The sequence below is a fragment of the Xyrauchen texanus genome, chromosome 7 (assembly GCF_025860055.1).
Source record: "Xyrauchen texanus isolate HMW12.3.18 chromosome 7, RBS_HiC_50CHRs, whole genome shotgun sequence".
Classification (NCBI taxonomy): Eukaryota; Metazoa; Chordata; class Actinopteri; order Cypriniformes; family Catostomidae; genus Xyrauchen; species Xyrauchen texanus.
The window spans coordinates 47,580,056-47,596,602 of record NC_068282.1 but is presented as its reverse complement, the minus strand read 5'-3'; the positions used below and the strand labels follow the sequence as shown (position 1 = coordinate 47,596,602).

At 39.9% G+C, this 16,547-nt stretch overlaps 1 protein-coding gene across 5 annotated transcripts in view; it reads left to right on the top strand.

Moving 5' to 3' along the window:
• LOC127647013 (receptor-type tyrosine-protein phosphatase F-like) overlaps nt 1-16,547 on the top strand; it is a 321,133-nt gene that overhangs the window by 128,990 nt on the left and 175,596 nt on the right. For all 5 annotated transcript variants that reach the window (XM_052131055.1, XM_052131057.1, XM_052131054.1 and 2 more), the window contains exons 3-4: nt 2,626-2,771; nt 8,538-8,679. In XM_052131055.1, the coding sequence (XP_051987015.1) occupies nt 2,626-2,771; nt 8,538-8,679 (288 nt within the window). The remainder of the gene's footprint in view (nt 1-2,625; nt 2,772-8,537; nt 8,680-16,547) is intronic.

The window sequence follows — 16,547 nt, the reverse complement described above, 5'->3', positions numbered from 1 at the left end:
GATGCTGGTGTTCTGGTTTACCCAAAAATGAAAATTCAGTCATTGTTTCCTCACCCCTGTGTTGTTATAACCCCATATGATTTTTGTCTTTTTCTTAACACAAAGGGAGATTTAAAAAAAAAAAAATTCTCAGTGATGTCAAACAATAGTGGTTTATAGTGACCACTTCTTCAAGCTTCAAAAGAACACAAAAGTATTATTCAGAAGTCTAATAAATTATTCAACCAGACTCATGATTGTTATGAAAGCATTCGATAAGGTTTGATGAGAAACAATGTAATGTATTATTTAGTGAACATGATCACTGACCATTGATCTCCTGTGTGCGTTCATGATTCTGCAATCTTTAGAGCTCCTTGCACGAGAGCAACAATAGTTTTGCTGCCGCTTACGAGGTGGGGCGTTCAAGCGAAAACACATTTTGCTTTGTTTCAACAAGACCACCAGATGTATTAACCACAGAAAACACAACAGAGCTGCACACAAACCAGAGAGCACAACTTACAAACGTGTCTGAAGAGTTTGTAGTTGAAAAATAGATGCATTTCTATGCCCAGCCTTATTTCCTCTTCTATGGTAATCCAAGTTTTTGTCCTAAACAGCTGCTTCGGGGCATTCTGTGGATGGCTTGGTTTCTATATCTGGCATCGCACTGGGTAAAGCTGTCCGCTATGAACTGGCACCAGTCCAAAATCATTCAGATAACATTATATTGAAGCCAGCATCTCACTTGCTGGTTAAAACCACTTTATTTTGGCCCAAGAAAGTTACACCTACCGACTGTTTTCATGAAGGTTTCACAGACACACACACACACCTGTTCAGAATAGAGGTGACAGACATTTCCACTTCCTCCGCTTTTCTCTCCGGTTCTTCCACTTCAGTTTTGGTAAATTAAACCCCCAAAGAACTGTGGTCTCCTGTACTCTCTGTCTGACTGTAGTATCTGGGTGTGTATGTGTAGCTACCTTCAGCCTCCTTCATGACCCATTTTGATTGAGGACTCCGATTCAAACAAATATGTCTAGGCATAGAAATGCATTTTTTCGACTACAAACTTTTCAGACATTCTTGTAAGTTCTGCTCTCTGGTTTGTGTTTTTAATGTCGCTGGTGGTCCTGTTGAAGCAAAACAAAACAAATTTTCGCTTCAACACCTAAAACAAAACTCATAAAGTTAATCTTTTACTATACATTGCAATATTAACAACCATCCAGTAATTACTCAGTTTTAAGTCTCACAGTGTAGTTTGACAATAACATGAGTTAGCCTGTTAGCAGCAGTTAGCTAACACACTGCTGATTTAGTAACGGTGTTGCAATGTGTCTGAATGGTAGCATAGGAAACACTGTCCACATCAGGGGAAGAATGCATGTTTGAGAACTGTTAACAGAACCGAAAGTAATGAAAATTATTCCGTTGCAGTATTTAAAAAAGAAGAAATGAAACAAAAATGAACCAGATTTCAGTTCTTAACACTGCTCAAAAGAAGGGAAAAAAAAAATCACAAGTAAAGTAAATCACCTTTTATTATCCTAACAGTACAAAAAAAAATGTTTTAGGAGTAGAATTAGGGTTTGGAATAGGGTTAGCCTGTAGTTATTATAATTATCTTTGTTTAAAAACAATAGAAGTTTTTATATATAGAACCTGGCTGTGGTCTGCATTCTGAACACACACTACATCACAGGAGGATGACCATAATGACATCCATTTTGCTGACATCAGTGCCATGAAAATAGCGAGAGAGAGCCAAAGTGAGCGAGATAATTAGAGGAAACGAAAATGACAAGGTCCCATAGACTCTCTCTCTCTCTCTCCCACACACAAAAACCGGTACCAAGACAGTTCCTGCCAACGAAAAAATAAAGACGTTGTCTTGAGAGAGGGCAGGGCTTTGCATTATGCATCTATTGCCAGAGACGGGGGCAAACAAAGCAGGCAGAGCGTTATGATATATCTGTTCTTCCCTGCGGTGTGCAGGATGGCTCGAATCTTTAATTACGTTCACGTCAGCACTCCGCTCCTCTGCTGGCGCTCTTTCGCCAGGCTCAATTTGTTTGGGTTGCCATGACTCACATTCTGTCAGAGCATTTAATTATGCTTCTGATACATCCATGGAGATTGAGCTCTCATGCTGTATAAACAGTTTATACATATCTGGAGTACAGCCGACCGGAGAGCTGTGGTAATAGGGGAAATAGAATTCCATCATATAACCCATATTTATTGTTTCTAACCATGAGGGTTGTGACCCAGCTCAGTTGGAGCAACATTATTTGGATCATACTCAAATGTGTTGTTCAAACACTTACTGCGTTTATATTTCTCATGCACATTTGAACAGCATCTTCCAATACAGAAAACAAAGTGTTTCGAAACCGCCTCCATTAGAGAATAATTCGGAAAGTGATTACGTAAGGAAACTGAAAACAGAGTTTCAAATGGAAAGGTATTCGTATTCAACAGGACAACAGAATGTTGTGTTGACTATTATTGTCGATATATTACTTAACATATAGCAAGAATAAGAGCTATAAAAAAGTGTAATTGTTTGTATTTTTCATTTATAATGGTGTAATATTGTGTGTTTTAAAGTGTTTTCTCTCTATCTCTCTCCCTTAGGCATGCCCAGTTTTATTAAGTCTCCTGAAGATCAGACAGGAATCTCTGGAGGGGTGGCATCTTTCGTTTGCCAGGCGGTCGGGGAGCCTAAACCACGCATTACCTGGATGAAGAAGGGCAAGAAAGTCAGCTCGCAACGCTTTGAGGTGTGTTTATGTGTGCATGTTAAAGAGATGTGCTTGATTTGTTCCTGCGCTCTGATCACATGTGTTGTTTTGCATCTTGTGTGAGATCGGCCTGTTTCCTTCCAGCCTTCCAGTTTTTTTACCAGATCATTTCATCTGACTTAACAAAGGACCTTCCTGCTCCTCACCTCTGACTGAACTTTACATGCTGTAAGGCATTACATAATGATACAGCACCACTCACTGATTAAGATCATGTCGTCAAGTAATGTGACATTACGTCACATATGTGTTACATACGAATCTCAGAAATCAAGTACAGTGAGTTCAAATTAAGTTTGTGGGTTGCAAGTACTGCATGCTGCATCCCAAGTTGACCCGCAATACACTTTAGATAAGTTAGTGAAACGACTGGGAAGTGTATATCTAATTAGCAAGGCCAAATGTACCGACAGTAAGATTGGACTCACTCAGTTTTAAGCTGTCTGGCCCTTTAAGTCTTCAGTGTAAATGGCCACTGTTGTGATTGGCTAACATAATGCAGCCCTTCCAATACAGCCATATTTGAAACTCAATCTGAAGAAAATGAACAAACGCTACACAACAGTATAAAGCTACATTTCAGGGTTAACACATAATGTACACCCAACATATTTCATCTGAATGTATCAAACAGCACTATAAGCTATCAGTCAGTCATGACTTTTGAAACATTTGTGAATGGAATTGGTTTACTTATGGTTTTTCAGGTCCAATAGTCCAATTTTAACTGTCTCATCTTTCAATAGCAATTCCTTTGCAAAGCTTGAATCAAATTGTTTCACAAGCAATCCCATGCTGATATGGGCCGAAAACACATACAGTCCATGCAGAAGTCTTCTGAATATGCAAACTTTATACAATCCACAGTGATGTTGTGTTGCTTCAACATGCCAAAGACGATGGTCTTCATTAGAGCGAAGTCTCGCATTTTCCCGGTTTGTTTACACATAAAAAGGCATCTGTTTCTCCCAGACAGTGGCTGCAGCAGAATGAGACTTGAATCACTCTTATAACATGGCGCACATCACCGGTGTTGTGCGGAAATGCATCAATGCGATCAAAGACGTCCATCTAGTGCCTTTTTACAAAAGACAGACTTAAAAATAGCAGAGATTGGTTCAAAAACAGTCAAGGACATCTTCAAAACAGCACAACAGCAAGACAGCAAACAGCAAGATGAAACAGCATGTGGGGCTTTATTTTAGAGTTATAACTTCACATTGTGTCTTTTATTTATTTGTATTTTCTCCCCTATTCTCCTCAATTTTGAATGCCCAGTTCCCAATGCGCTCCGAGTCCTCGTGGTGGCATAGTGACTTGCCTCAATCCAGGTGGTAAAGGACGAATCTCAGTTGCTTCCGTGTCTGAGACCGCCAATCTTATCATGTAGCTTGTTGAGAGCGTTAGACATAGCGCATGTTGAGGCCCCTGCTATTCTCTGCGGCATCCACGCACAACTCACCACACACCCCACATAGAGCAAGAACCACACATTACAGTGCCCACGAGGAGTTTACTCCATGTGACTCTACCCTGCTGGGCCATTTTGGTTGCTTAGGAGACCTGACTCCAGGGGTGGTAGTCAGACATTGCATCTTTTAACGATCAATACAATTCATCTAGTGAATGTTTATGTAGAAAAACATTTAAATCGAGTATGTGTAATTCCACTTTGAATGAATCTCCCATGACAGGCCCATCTCACTCCTGTCTGACTGAGTGAGTGCCAGTGGGCATGGCTAAGGATGCAATGACGGAAAACTTGTGATGTCACAAGTTCCACAAATTCCAAACTAGCTGTTTATGTAGCTGGGTTTAAATAAATGCTCTTTTTCTATTAAGCAGTACGTTTTGAGTTCTGAAACGTACAATATGTTTTTATAGTGCAGCTACCTCTTATATGTCATGACTCATGACCCTTTTAAAAACATGCCAGCAATCCCGATGTCAGCAAATCTAAATGTACAAAATGATTGATAGGCAGAGAGCACTTTTAATTGGCTTAAAGCATGGGCACTCTCCTGACCTTTTATTGTTGTTGTTCTTGCAGAGTCTAGGGGCTGTCACAGGGATAGGTGTGATTTCTCAAGACACTTTTTTTCAAAGATACTGTCAAGTAGTAGGGATATTTTATGTGTGGGATTCCAAAAAAGAAAAAAATATAATAAGATTAATCATTGCACATTTGAAAATAATTGAAAAAGACTGGTGACCAGAGTGGTGGCCAGAAGGTTTATACGCTCAAAGCAGTGTTCTTCAGTGAACAAAGAGACATTTATTCGGGATGTGGTACGCTGTTACGCTGGTGGTGCTGTTATTTGTTTTTGCATGCAACCAGCAAGGACAATGCAAAAGAAAGATGTGTTATCTATTTATTGTCAAATATATTATTAATCTTTCTCTCTTGTAACATACAAGTCATAAGCTTACAATTCAGCTAATATGCAGCTGGGGACCTGGGCTAGTTTTCACATAGGGAAGTTGTCATTAATGCTACAGTGTATCTCAATAATTCTAAGAGTTGGAGTCAAAAGTCCAATTGCACAAATGTGTGTTTACTCAAACATCAAGTTCAAAACCCTCTTACATACGAAAAAAATAAAAATGTGAATTCTACCCCCAAAGCAAATTTTCACTATAATGATATTTTTGTTATAGATTTCGGGTAAACTACTATTAATGATTACTAGTAAACCACACTGGCATACATTAAGTCAAGGGTCAACTATATTATAAAAGTATGAGTGAAATGTTCACTCGAGTAAAAAGTGTAGCAACTAAATCTAGTCTCCACATACAGTATGTTGTGCCATGGCACTGCAGATTCAACAGTGGCACAGTGCTGATCCTGAATAGCGGTGCAGGAAACACTGACTATTACTCTTGTGCCCTTGAGCAAGATGCCTAAAGTCAGGCTGTTCTAGGTGATTTGTGCCTGTAATAAGTGGACTGTGATGTTGCTTTGGATACCAACTGTCATCTTTAAAACGTAGTCCAAGTTACGTATGCCAGTCCACACCATTGCTCTGAATCCATATAGGCATCATCACACCTCTCTTCTGTCTGCTTTGGCATTGACGAGGCTGAAGAGTGACTCATGCCACTGCTGACTAGTCTGTGGTGGCTACTGCTCGGCCTCAGCCTGTCAAATGTGGCATTTTTGTGGAGTGAGGACAGAAGGTCTGACAGGTCATCCTGGTCTCTGGCCAGTATTGGAGAGCCTGTCTTTCAATGTCCTGCCACTCGTGCAGTTTTTGGCATTTACAGCAGCAGTACAGGTGGCAAATTTAAACAGTCTCACTGTCCTGCCCTGTCGTGATCACTATAGGGTGACCGGATCTTGGATGGTCATCTATCCTGCTGGTTTATTATAAAACTTTTGCAATCCTGTAGCATATACAAAACATATAAAAAAAAACTTTCAACTGCTTTTATTTTCAGCAAACTTAGCACGTGTAAATATTTGTATGAATATAAAAAGATAAAAAAATGTGGCATAATGTGTCCCTGAACAATGGGGTGTCAAAATCAAAAGTAACAGTCAGTATCTGGTGTGGTCACCAGCTGCATTAAGTTCTGCAGTGCATCTCCTCCTCATGAACTGACCAGATTTGCCAGTTCTTGCTGTGAGATGTTACCCCACTCTTCCACCAAGGCACTTGCTAGTTCCCAGACATTTCTGGGGGGAATGACTCTAGCCCTCACCCTCTGATCCAACAGGTCCCAATCAATAAACTATCAATCAACAGGTCCTCAATGGGATTGAGAGCCGAGCGCTTTGCTGGCCATGGCAGAACACTGACATTCCTGTCTTGCTGGAAACCACGCACAGAACGAGCAGTATGGCTGGTGGCATTGTCATGCTGGAGGGTCATGTCATGATGTGTCTGCAGGAAGGGTACCACATGAGGGAGGAGGATTTCTTCCCTGTAACGCACAGCAGTTGAGGTTGCCTGCAATAACAACAAGCTCAGTCCGATGATGCTGTGACACACCGCCCCAGACCATGACGGACTCTGCACCTCCAAATCGATCCCGCTCCAGAGTACAGGCCTCGGTGTAATGCTCATTCCTTCAGTGATAAACGCGAGTCCGACCATCACCCCTGGTGAGACAAAACCACAACTCATCAGTGAAGAGCACTTTTTGCCAGTCCTGTCTGGTCCAGTGAAGGAGGGTTTGTTCCCATAGGCGACGTTGCTGCCGGTGATGTCTGGTAAGGACCTGCCTTACAACAGGCCCACAAGCCCTCTCAGTCTATGCAGACAGTCTGAGCACTGATGGAGGGATTGTTTGTTCCTGGTGTTACTCAGGCAGTTGTTGTTGCCATCCTGTACCTGGGTTCCGTTCACTCTGAACATGTGCATCACACGGATATCTTTATTCGTTGTGAAGCGTCTGTTTTAGCACAAGGATGCGATCAGTCCGAACGTCCTGTAAATCATTGTCAGTGTTTGGGACACATCCAAAATTCAACTGACCTTTTATACCCTGTCTACACCAGGCGTCAAAACTAATGTCCTAAACTGTTTATTTGTCTTGTTTGCAGGAGTGGTACCAGAGGGTGCAGCGCAAAATGGCCATTTACTATCGGTGCTATGTAACACAGTTTACACATCTGATCTGATAACATTAGTATAATCATTTGTGTTTCTTTACCTCAGATTACACTAAAATACGAAATTTTCCCAGCTTGTATAGCTAATGCGTATGCACATTCTCGAATTGATTGGCAGGTGGTGTCTGTATCTAAAATGTGATTGGCTCTTTTACTTGTAAGGCAGGACTTCCTTTTCTACATCTGTTGACTGTTGGGTGTTCCAATTTCTCCCATTCATTTGAATAGAATTGGCCCATCTCTGCTAAATAGTCTGTGACTATACAGAGATTAGCCATCTTAACGGAGGTCATTTACATATAGAAGTCTTAGTCTGTTTCATTGTAAGTGTCACAGAGAGGTTGAAAAATGGTCTAAAACTTAAATATGACAATATGAATATATAAAAAATAATAACCTTTTTTTTAAACCTTTACTGACAGCGTAAATTGAATATACTATTAAAATTAAAATGTCCATTTAAAAATATTCTCATTCTAGAGAATGTTGCATTTGTTTTTTCCACCATTATAGTCAGTACGGTGCTCTAGCAGTGCAGCAGGAGCGCTCAGGTTGATTTTGATTTGGCAGGCAACATAAAAACAGGGAGAGGTTGACGGCAACCCAGGCATGAGGGCTCCCTGAGATGAGCCGCCCTCACACTGTCAACAGAGCTGATTGAGCGTGAACGAGACGACGTCTGACAGCACCAGCATCTCTTTTCATTTAAACCCTCTGTGTCTCAGACACTCAATGCAGATATTTCTCTTTTAGTGTAACGATAATCGTGTGTTTATACATGATTTGATCTCGCTATATTTTTGACATTGCTGTCATATAAAAGTGAGTAAGTTTGTTCCCTACTGGGTTTATCACTTTTTGGTGCTCAAGTTAAGCAGTCAAAATTACAAATTTCTGTTATAATTTAGCTAATAACCACAAAGAAAGAACATTGAGCTGGAATCAGTCTCTAGAGTTAGCATTGATTTCTTAGCATCACAATTTCTTGTTTACTTGTGATATCTCTGATATTTGATTGAAGATGTTGGAATATTGGCAAATCTGAGCGCAGTTTGAGATATTGTTGAGAACTCAACAATGAGTTGAAACGCTCAGAAACTACATCATTTTATCTGTTTGTTTGTTAGGTGATAGTGTTTGATGACGGCTCAGGCTCAGTGTTAAGGATTCAGCCATTACGGACACATCGAGATGAGGCCATTTACGAATGCACGGCAACCAACAGCATGGGTGAAATCAACACCAGCGCTAAACTCACTGTACTGGAAGGTAAGATTACTCTCACTCTCTCAGACTGATGCTCTTGCAGGAGTGAATTGTGCAATAAGACATGGACCAGATATACAATCACATACCATAAACACTGGCAGCAGACTGATTTCTTTTTGTTCCTCACACAGTTTCTTTTTTAAGTTTGTGCCCTGGTGCTCAGTTAATTACCATATGGAGAATTTGTCAAGCAGGAAGTCAGGTGATTAGATTCAGCAGGTGGTCTGACTAAGTGGAGCATGGGTGGGTTAGAAAAGGTCATGGGTGGACATAGTAATGCAAGATTCGTTTAACTCCAAGGTTCCACTTGTAATTGCTCTATTTGCTTTGGGAAATATTCACTAGTTAAATCAAGTAAACATGTTACAGTGTTAAATGTAAGTGTATACATTTATGGGGCTTTATAGTGTTTATTTTTATCCTTGTTGGAGCTTGAACTGTCGTTGTCGTTTCTCTACTTTTGATTTCTTCCAAAAAATGTACATTTACTATATCAGTACTTTCTGAGTTTTGCGATTCCTCGCAATGATTTGGATTCCCTTGCATGACCTTTATTCACCCCTTATGAAAATGTACCATGGTTTTACTAAAGTAACCAGATTTTAATTATGGTATTATTAGTAAAACCATAGTAATAATAGAGGAAAACCAAAACAATGTTAATAAAAATTTTAAAAATTCTACAGTTTTACAACAGTAACTTCACGGTTAATATGTGGTACACGTTTGTATTTTATAACCATGTTTAAAAAAAAAAAAGAAGATAAAAGTGCCCCTTCAAAATAACCTTGGTTTTACTATAGTAAATAGTAATAGTATAGTAATGTTCCCCTTAGAGAACAGGGGCCCTCGAAATAGCCTGAGCTCCCTTGCAATAAGTTTTGCGTGCCCTCACTATAGTTTTGCCTTCCCTCACAATCAATGTACTTTAGTTTAACTATAGTAACCATATTTTAACCTTGAGATTCATAGTAAAACCATAGTTATAATACAGGAAAATTAAAACTATGGTGGTAAAATCATAATTTTGTGGTTATTTTTGTTTTACTACAAGTATTTGTAGTAAACCCATAGTAACCACAATAATCACCATGGTTAATCTATAGTAAAAGAATGGTTACTATATGGATACACTATACTGTATTAAAACCATGGTTTCCTCTAAAAATACATGGCTACTTCACTAATTCGCCCCCTCATCCAGCCCTTGGCTCGAGATGTGATTTGAGCTCCAGACCAACCACCCCCACCCCCTTACAGAATGGAGTAAGGAAAATTATAATACTGGAGAATAAGGTGGAGATGAGGAAGAGGCGGGATGCCAGAAGAATTGTCCAGGGACTACGGTTCATGGCTGCTTATACACTGATCAGCCACAACATTAAAACCACTGACAGGTGAAGTGAATAACATTTAGTATATTGTTACAATGGCACCTGTCAATGGGTGGGATATATTAGGCAGCAAGTGAACAGTCAGTTCTTGAATTTCATGTGTTGGAAGCAGGAAAAATTGGCAAGCGTAAGGATCTGAGCGACTTTGACAAGGGCCAAATTGACAAGGGCCAACTTGGTCAGAGCATCTCCACAACGGCAGGTCTTATGGAGTGTTCCTTGTATGCAGTGGTTTGTAACTACCAAAAGTGGTCCAAGGAAGGACAACCTGTGAGCTGGCAACCAGGTCATGGGTGCCCAAGGATTATCAATGTGCGTGGAGAGGGAAAGCCAGCCCATCTGCTCCGATCCCACAGAAGAGCTACTGTACAGCCATAATAGAAAGGTGTCACACATCGCAGCTTGCTGCGCATGGGGCTATGTAGCCGCAGACCAGTCAGTGTGCCCATGCTGACCCCTGTCCACCAATGAAAGCGGCTAAAATGGGCACGTGAGCGTCAGAACTGGACCATGGAGCAATGGAAGGAGGTGGCCTTTTTCTGATGAATCACGTTTTCTTTTAGATTATGTGGATGGCTGGGTGTGTGTGTGTGCCTTGGGAAGAGATGGCAGCAGGATGCATTATGGGAAGAAGGCAGGTCGGCAGAGGCAGTGTGATGCTCTGGGTAATATTCTGCTGGGAAACCTTGGGTCCTGGCATTCATGTGGATGTTACTTTGTATCACCTACCTAAAGATTTTTGCAGACCACGTACACCCCTTCATGGCAATGGTATTCCCTGATGGCAGAGTCCTCTTTCAGCAGGATAATGCACCACACTGCAAACATTGTTCAGGAATGGTTTGAGAAACATAATAAAGAGTTCAAGGTGTTGACTTGGCCTCCACATTCCCCAGATCTCAATCCGATTGAGCATCTATGGGATGTGCTGGACCAAAAAGTCTGATCCATGGAGACCCTACCTCGCAACTTACACAACTTAAAGGATCTGCTGCTAATGTCTTGGTGCCAGATACCACAGGACACCTTCAGAGGTCTTGTGGAGTCCATGCCTTGATGGGTCAGAGCTGTTTTGGTGGCACGAGGAGGACCTACACGATATTAGGCAGGTGGTTTTAATGTTGTGGCTGATTGGTGTATATGCTAGTGGTGTGACTGACAAGTCTGAATGATCAGGCTCCTCCTGAACCTTCGTTTTGAGCTTCATCTAACTTACTTCTTTTAATATAGTAAAACAATGGTTTCTACTAAGAAAAACGCGAAAAACCACACAGATTTTAGCCATGTGGTCATTTTGTTCTCAGTGATTTGTTATTCTGAAAAAAATTATAAAGCTTATCAGCTCACCATCTCACATACACACACACACACACACACACACACACACGTTTATTTTGCCACAGGATTGGAACTCTTAAGTGCGGTGCTCTGATAGCGGCCTCTGTTATTTGTAAGCCCCACTGTGGTGCCATTGCTCAAAGCCTGAATTGAGTGTTTGAATGTGTGTTTAAAGATGCAACTTCATTTCAGGGCACATTTGAGCAGATTACTTGTGCCTGCAGCTCTGACTGAGTGATCTTTCTATGCCTGGCCCTGTGACCCTGCAGTAGATTACAGCACACAGACAGATAGATATGACATGTCTTTTTATGTGTGCTTGCTGTACACAGCACTGAATGCATGTTGAAACATGAGAAATATAGAGGCACTGCACTACATGGTGATAAATCTCAGTCTACTCAACCAACATGCCTGCATGCGTTAGTCCACAAGTTACAGCTCACTCAAATTCAACGTCCCTCTCTAAAGGTGCTTTTGGCCATGGCAGGAATCAGGGTATTTGTCTTATATCATGTACTGTATCTTTGCAGTTTGCACTCATTTGAATTGAATCATTCGTTTAGAGGACAGATTTGTGTGTGTTTATGAAGCCGAGTGTGTTTGAAAGTGGGTCAGACTCTTGTGCTGCCTCAGTCCATGGTGCCATTAAATCTCTATTCTGAGCCTCAGACCAGCAGGTGGACCGAAGCTGTGCATGAACCAGTTTTGTAGGTTAGGTGTTACGCCCTCGATCATGCATCCTTTTATATTTACATGAATTTTCTCGACTGGCTCTTTTCTACCAAAGTTCTTTTTTTTTTCCGAACGTGTTTTGACAACTAGGCACTGTAACAAATAGTATTAGCCAAGCATGAAGATGAAGCAAAACAAGCTTATAAGAATGGATTGTCTGTAATTATGTTCTGCTTCAGAGTGAAGTTACTGTTGAAGGTTTTTATTCATTTGTTTACTGTTAATCAAGTTGTACATTGAAGAGAGAGGTTCTCTTGTCTCATCTTGTCTTGCCTATTTTCATTCCAAAGGAAACATACAAACTAATAAAATGTGCACCATGAATGCACTGAATGAAAGTCGCTTTGGATAAAAGTGTCTGCCAAATGCATAATTTCATGTAAATATAAATGTCTCTTTTATTTTCATCTCTTCTCTTCTTGTCTCTTCTTTTCTTGTCTCATCTCTTCCTGTCTTGTCTCTTCTGTTCTCTATTTGTCTTGTCTCTTCTCTCTTCTCCTATCTTCTGTATTTGTCTTTTCTCATTCTCTTCTCATCTCCTCTTAATCTTGTCTCTTCTCATTTTGTCTCTTCTCTGCTCTTCTCTTCTCTCTATTCATCTAGTCAATTCTTCTTGTCTCCACACTTTTCATCTCATCTCTTCTCTATTTGTCTTTTCTTCTCTTCTTGTCTTGTCCCTTTTCATCATGTCTCTTCTCTCTTCTATTAACTTCTCCTCTCTTTGTCTTTTTCTATTTGTGTAGTCTCTTCTCTCCTTGTCTTGTCACTTTTCGTTGGATCTGGTCTCTTCTCAATTTGTCTCGTCTCTTATGATCTTCGCACCTTTTTTCTTCTCTAATTTTCTCTATCCGTTTAGTCTCTTTTTCTCTTCTCAATTTTTCACTATTCATCTCATCTCTTCTCTTTTTGTCTCTTCTTGTTTTTGTCTACACATCTCGTCTCTTCTTGTTGCAACTCGTCTCTTCTTGTCTTGTCTTATCTCCTCTATTCTCAGTTTATCTCATCTCGTCTCTTCTTGTCTCATCTCATCTCTTCTATTCTGTTTATCTCATCTCTTGTCTTACCTTTTCTGCTCATATCTTCTGTATTTTGTTAATTTTGTCTTGTCATTTATCGTCTCTCCTCTAATTGTCTAGTCTCTTTTCATTGCATCTCATCTCTTCTATTTGTCTAGTTACTTCTCTTCTCTTGTCTTGTTTTTTCTCGTTCTTGTCTCATCTTATCCTCTCTTCTCTATCCATTTATTCTCGTCTCTTCAAATTTTTTCTGTATTCATCACATCTTTTCTCTTTTTGTCTCTTCACTACTCGTCTCTTCTTTTCTTGTTGCATCATGTCTCTTCTTGTCTCATTTCTTCTCCTCTATTTTCTGTTTATCTCATCGCTTCTCTTATCTCTTCTGCTCATCTCTTCTGTACTATGTTAGTTTTGTGTGGTCTTTTATCATCTCTTCTCTACTTGTCTTGTCTCTTCTCGTTGCATCTTATCTCTTCTATTTGTCTTGTCCCTTCTGTTCTTGTCTCCTCTCGTTGAATCTTGTTTCTTCTCATCATGTCTTGTCTCTTCTCAATTTGTCTCGTTTCTTATGTTCTCGTCTTTTCTCCTCTTTTCTCTGTCCGTCTGGTCTCTTCTCCACTCTTCTCAATTTGTCTATGTTTGTCTCATCTCATCTCTTCTTTTTTGTCTCTTTTCTACTCATCTTGTCTCTTCTCATTGCATCTCTTCTTGTCTTGTCTCATTTCTTCTCCTCTTTTCTCTGTTAAACTCATCTCTTCTTTTATCTCTTCTGCTCGTCTCTTCTGTACTATGTTTATTTCGTCTTGTCTTTTCCTATCTCTTCTCTACTTGTCTTGTATCTTTTCCACTCTTCTTATCTCTTCTATTTGTCTAGTCCATTCTCTTCTTGTCTTGTCTCTTCTCATTGCATCTTGTCTCTTCTCGTTGCATCTTGTCTCTTCTCATTGCATCTTGTCTCTTCTCATTGCATCTTGTCTCTTCTCATTGCGTCTTGTCTCTTCTCGTCGCATCTTGTCTCTTCTCAATTTGTCTCGTCTCCTATGTTCTTGACTTTTCTTTTCTCTTCTCTACTCTATCCATCTGTTCTCATTGCATCTTGTCTATACTTGTTTTGTCTCTTCTCCTCTATTCTCTGTTTATATAATCTCTTCTCTTATTGGTTATCTGCTCGTCTCTTCTGTACCCTGTTCCTTTCTTCTCATCTTTTCTCATCTCTTCTCTACTTGTCTAATCTCTTCTCATCTCTTCTTCTGTTTGTCTAGTCTTCTCGTTGCATCTTGTCTCTTCTCATTATGTCTTGTTCATCTGAATTTGTCTCGTCTCTTCTCGTCTCATGTACTCATCTTGTTTTTTCTCCTCTCTTGTCTGTCCATCTCATCTCTTCCTGTCTCGTCTCGTCTCCTCTCTTCTTTTTGTTTGGAAGTTCTTTCTTTGAATTTCACAGATCTATTCATTCTGAAATCACACATTTGTGCTGAAAGAAACAGATGAGCCTGAGATATTTTAATGTAATTTATCAGCATCTTGAACAAAACCTTAAAAAGAGCAAGGCCTTTTCAAGACAAAAAAGCCAAAATGATGTGTGTGTTTGTAGGAGAAATTGAAAGTCTGTGTTATGAATGCACTGCATGCTTTTACATTCAGAAATGTAAGCACTCCTCTCTGTCTTTTTTCTGGAATGATAGAAAGTGTCAACTTATGTACCACAGAATATACAGTCAGGTCCATAAATATTGGGACATCGACACAATTCTAATCTTTTTGGCTCTATACACCACCACAATGGATTTGAAAGCACATCTTGTTCGTTTAATTTCAAATCCATTGTGGTGGTGTATATTGTGTCGATGTCCCAATATTTATGGACCTGACTGTAAGTAACATACATGTAAAACTGTAAACTGACATCTCAGCTGACTGAACATCAATATATATATATATATATATATACAAATTGTATTCGTCAGGATTCATTTTATGTTGAACAAACACAATGCTCTTAGCCAATCCAAGAAAAAGTGAGTTTTGTCTTTCTTAGGGGAATATATATGTGTGCACAATTATTAGGCAACTATTAGTGTGCACAATTATTAGGCAACTAAATAACAAAAATAATTTCTCCCTTCTCAATTGTTTATTCTCAATTTTTAGAGTAGGTGCAACAAACAAGTAACACAAAATGACAATTAAATAAAAAATGTACCCTTTCTAAAATATTCAGTGACCAATATTGCCACCATTCTTTTCAATAAATGCCTTCCATCCTTGGAGTCTTTCAGTTTCTTGATCTGTTTATTAACAACTTTCGCTGAAGCAACAACCACAGCCTGAATGCTGTTCAAAGGGGTGTAAATGTCCCTCACTGTAAATGTCACATTTGAGGATTTAAGTCAGGTGAGTAAGGGGGCCAAGTCATTACTTGGGCATCTTTGCGGCTCATGCTGGCTAGCCAAGCTTTGGAGTACTTGGATGCATGTGATGGAGCATTGTCCTGCATAAAGATCATGGCCTTCTTGAATGCTGAGGACTTCTTCCTGTACCACTGCTTGAAGGAAGTACTTTCCAGAAACTGGCAGTAGGTTTGAGAGTTGAGTTTCAGTCCATCTTCAACTTGAAAAGGTCCAACTACCTCATCCTAAGTGATAGCTGCCCATACCAGTACCCCCTCCTCCACCTTGCTGGCACCTGACTCAAAGTGGTGCCCTGTGCCCATTAGTGATCCAGCCATGGGCCCATCCATCTGGTCCATCAAGAGTCACTCTCATTTCATCTGTCCATAAAACCTTTGAAAAATCTGTCTTAATGTAATTCTTTGCCCAATCGTGATGGTTCAACTCATGAATATATTCAGTGGTGGTCGTGTTTCAGCCTTCTTGACCGTGGCCATGTCTCTGAGCACTTGGCACCTTGTACTTCTGGACACTCCAGGTAGGTTGCAGTTCTGGAATATGGTAGCATTGGAGGATAATGTGTTCCTGGTAGCTTCACGTTTAATTCATCTCAAGTCTTTTGCAGTTAATTTGCGCCTTCTCTTCTCCATGCTTCTTTTGCTCCCCAGTTGATTATTCACAACAAAACGTTTGATTGTCTGGTGGTCACGCCTCAATAGTTTAGCTATTTCAAAAGTGTTGCATCCGTCTGAAAGGAATTTTACTATATTTGACTTTTCAGTGTCATTTAAATCTCTTTTTTGGCCCATTTTATCTGAGGTAATGAAGCTGCCTAATAATTATGCACACCTTGATATGAGGTGTTTCATTACACAAAAACATACCACTTGAAAATGATTGAATCCAATAAGCACTCAAGTTTATATGGTTTAGAGTTAGAAAATGTTCATGGAAATAATGATAAGATCAGAATACTCACTTGCCTAATAATTGCG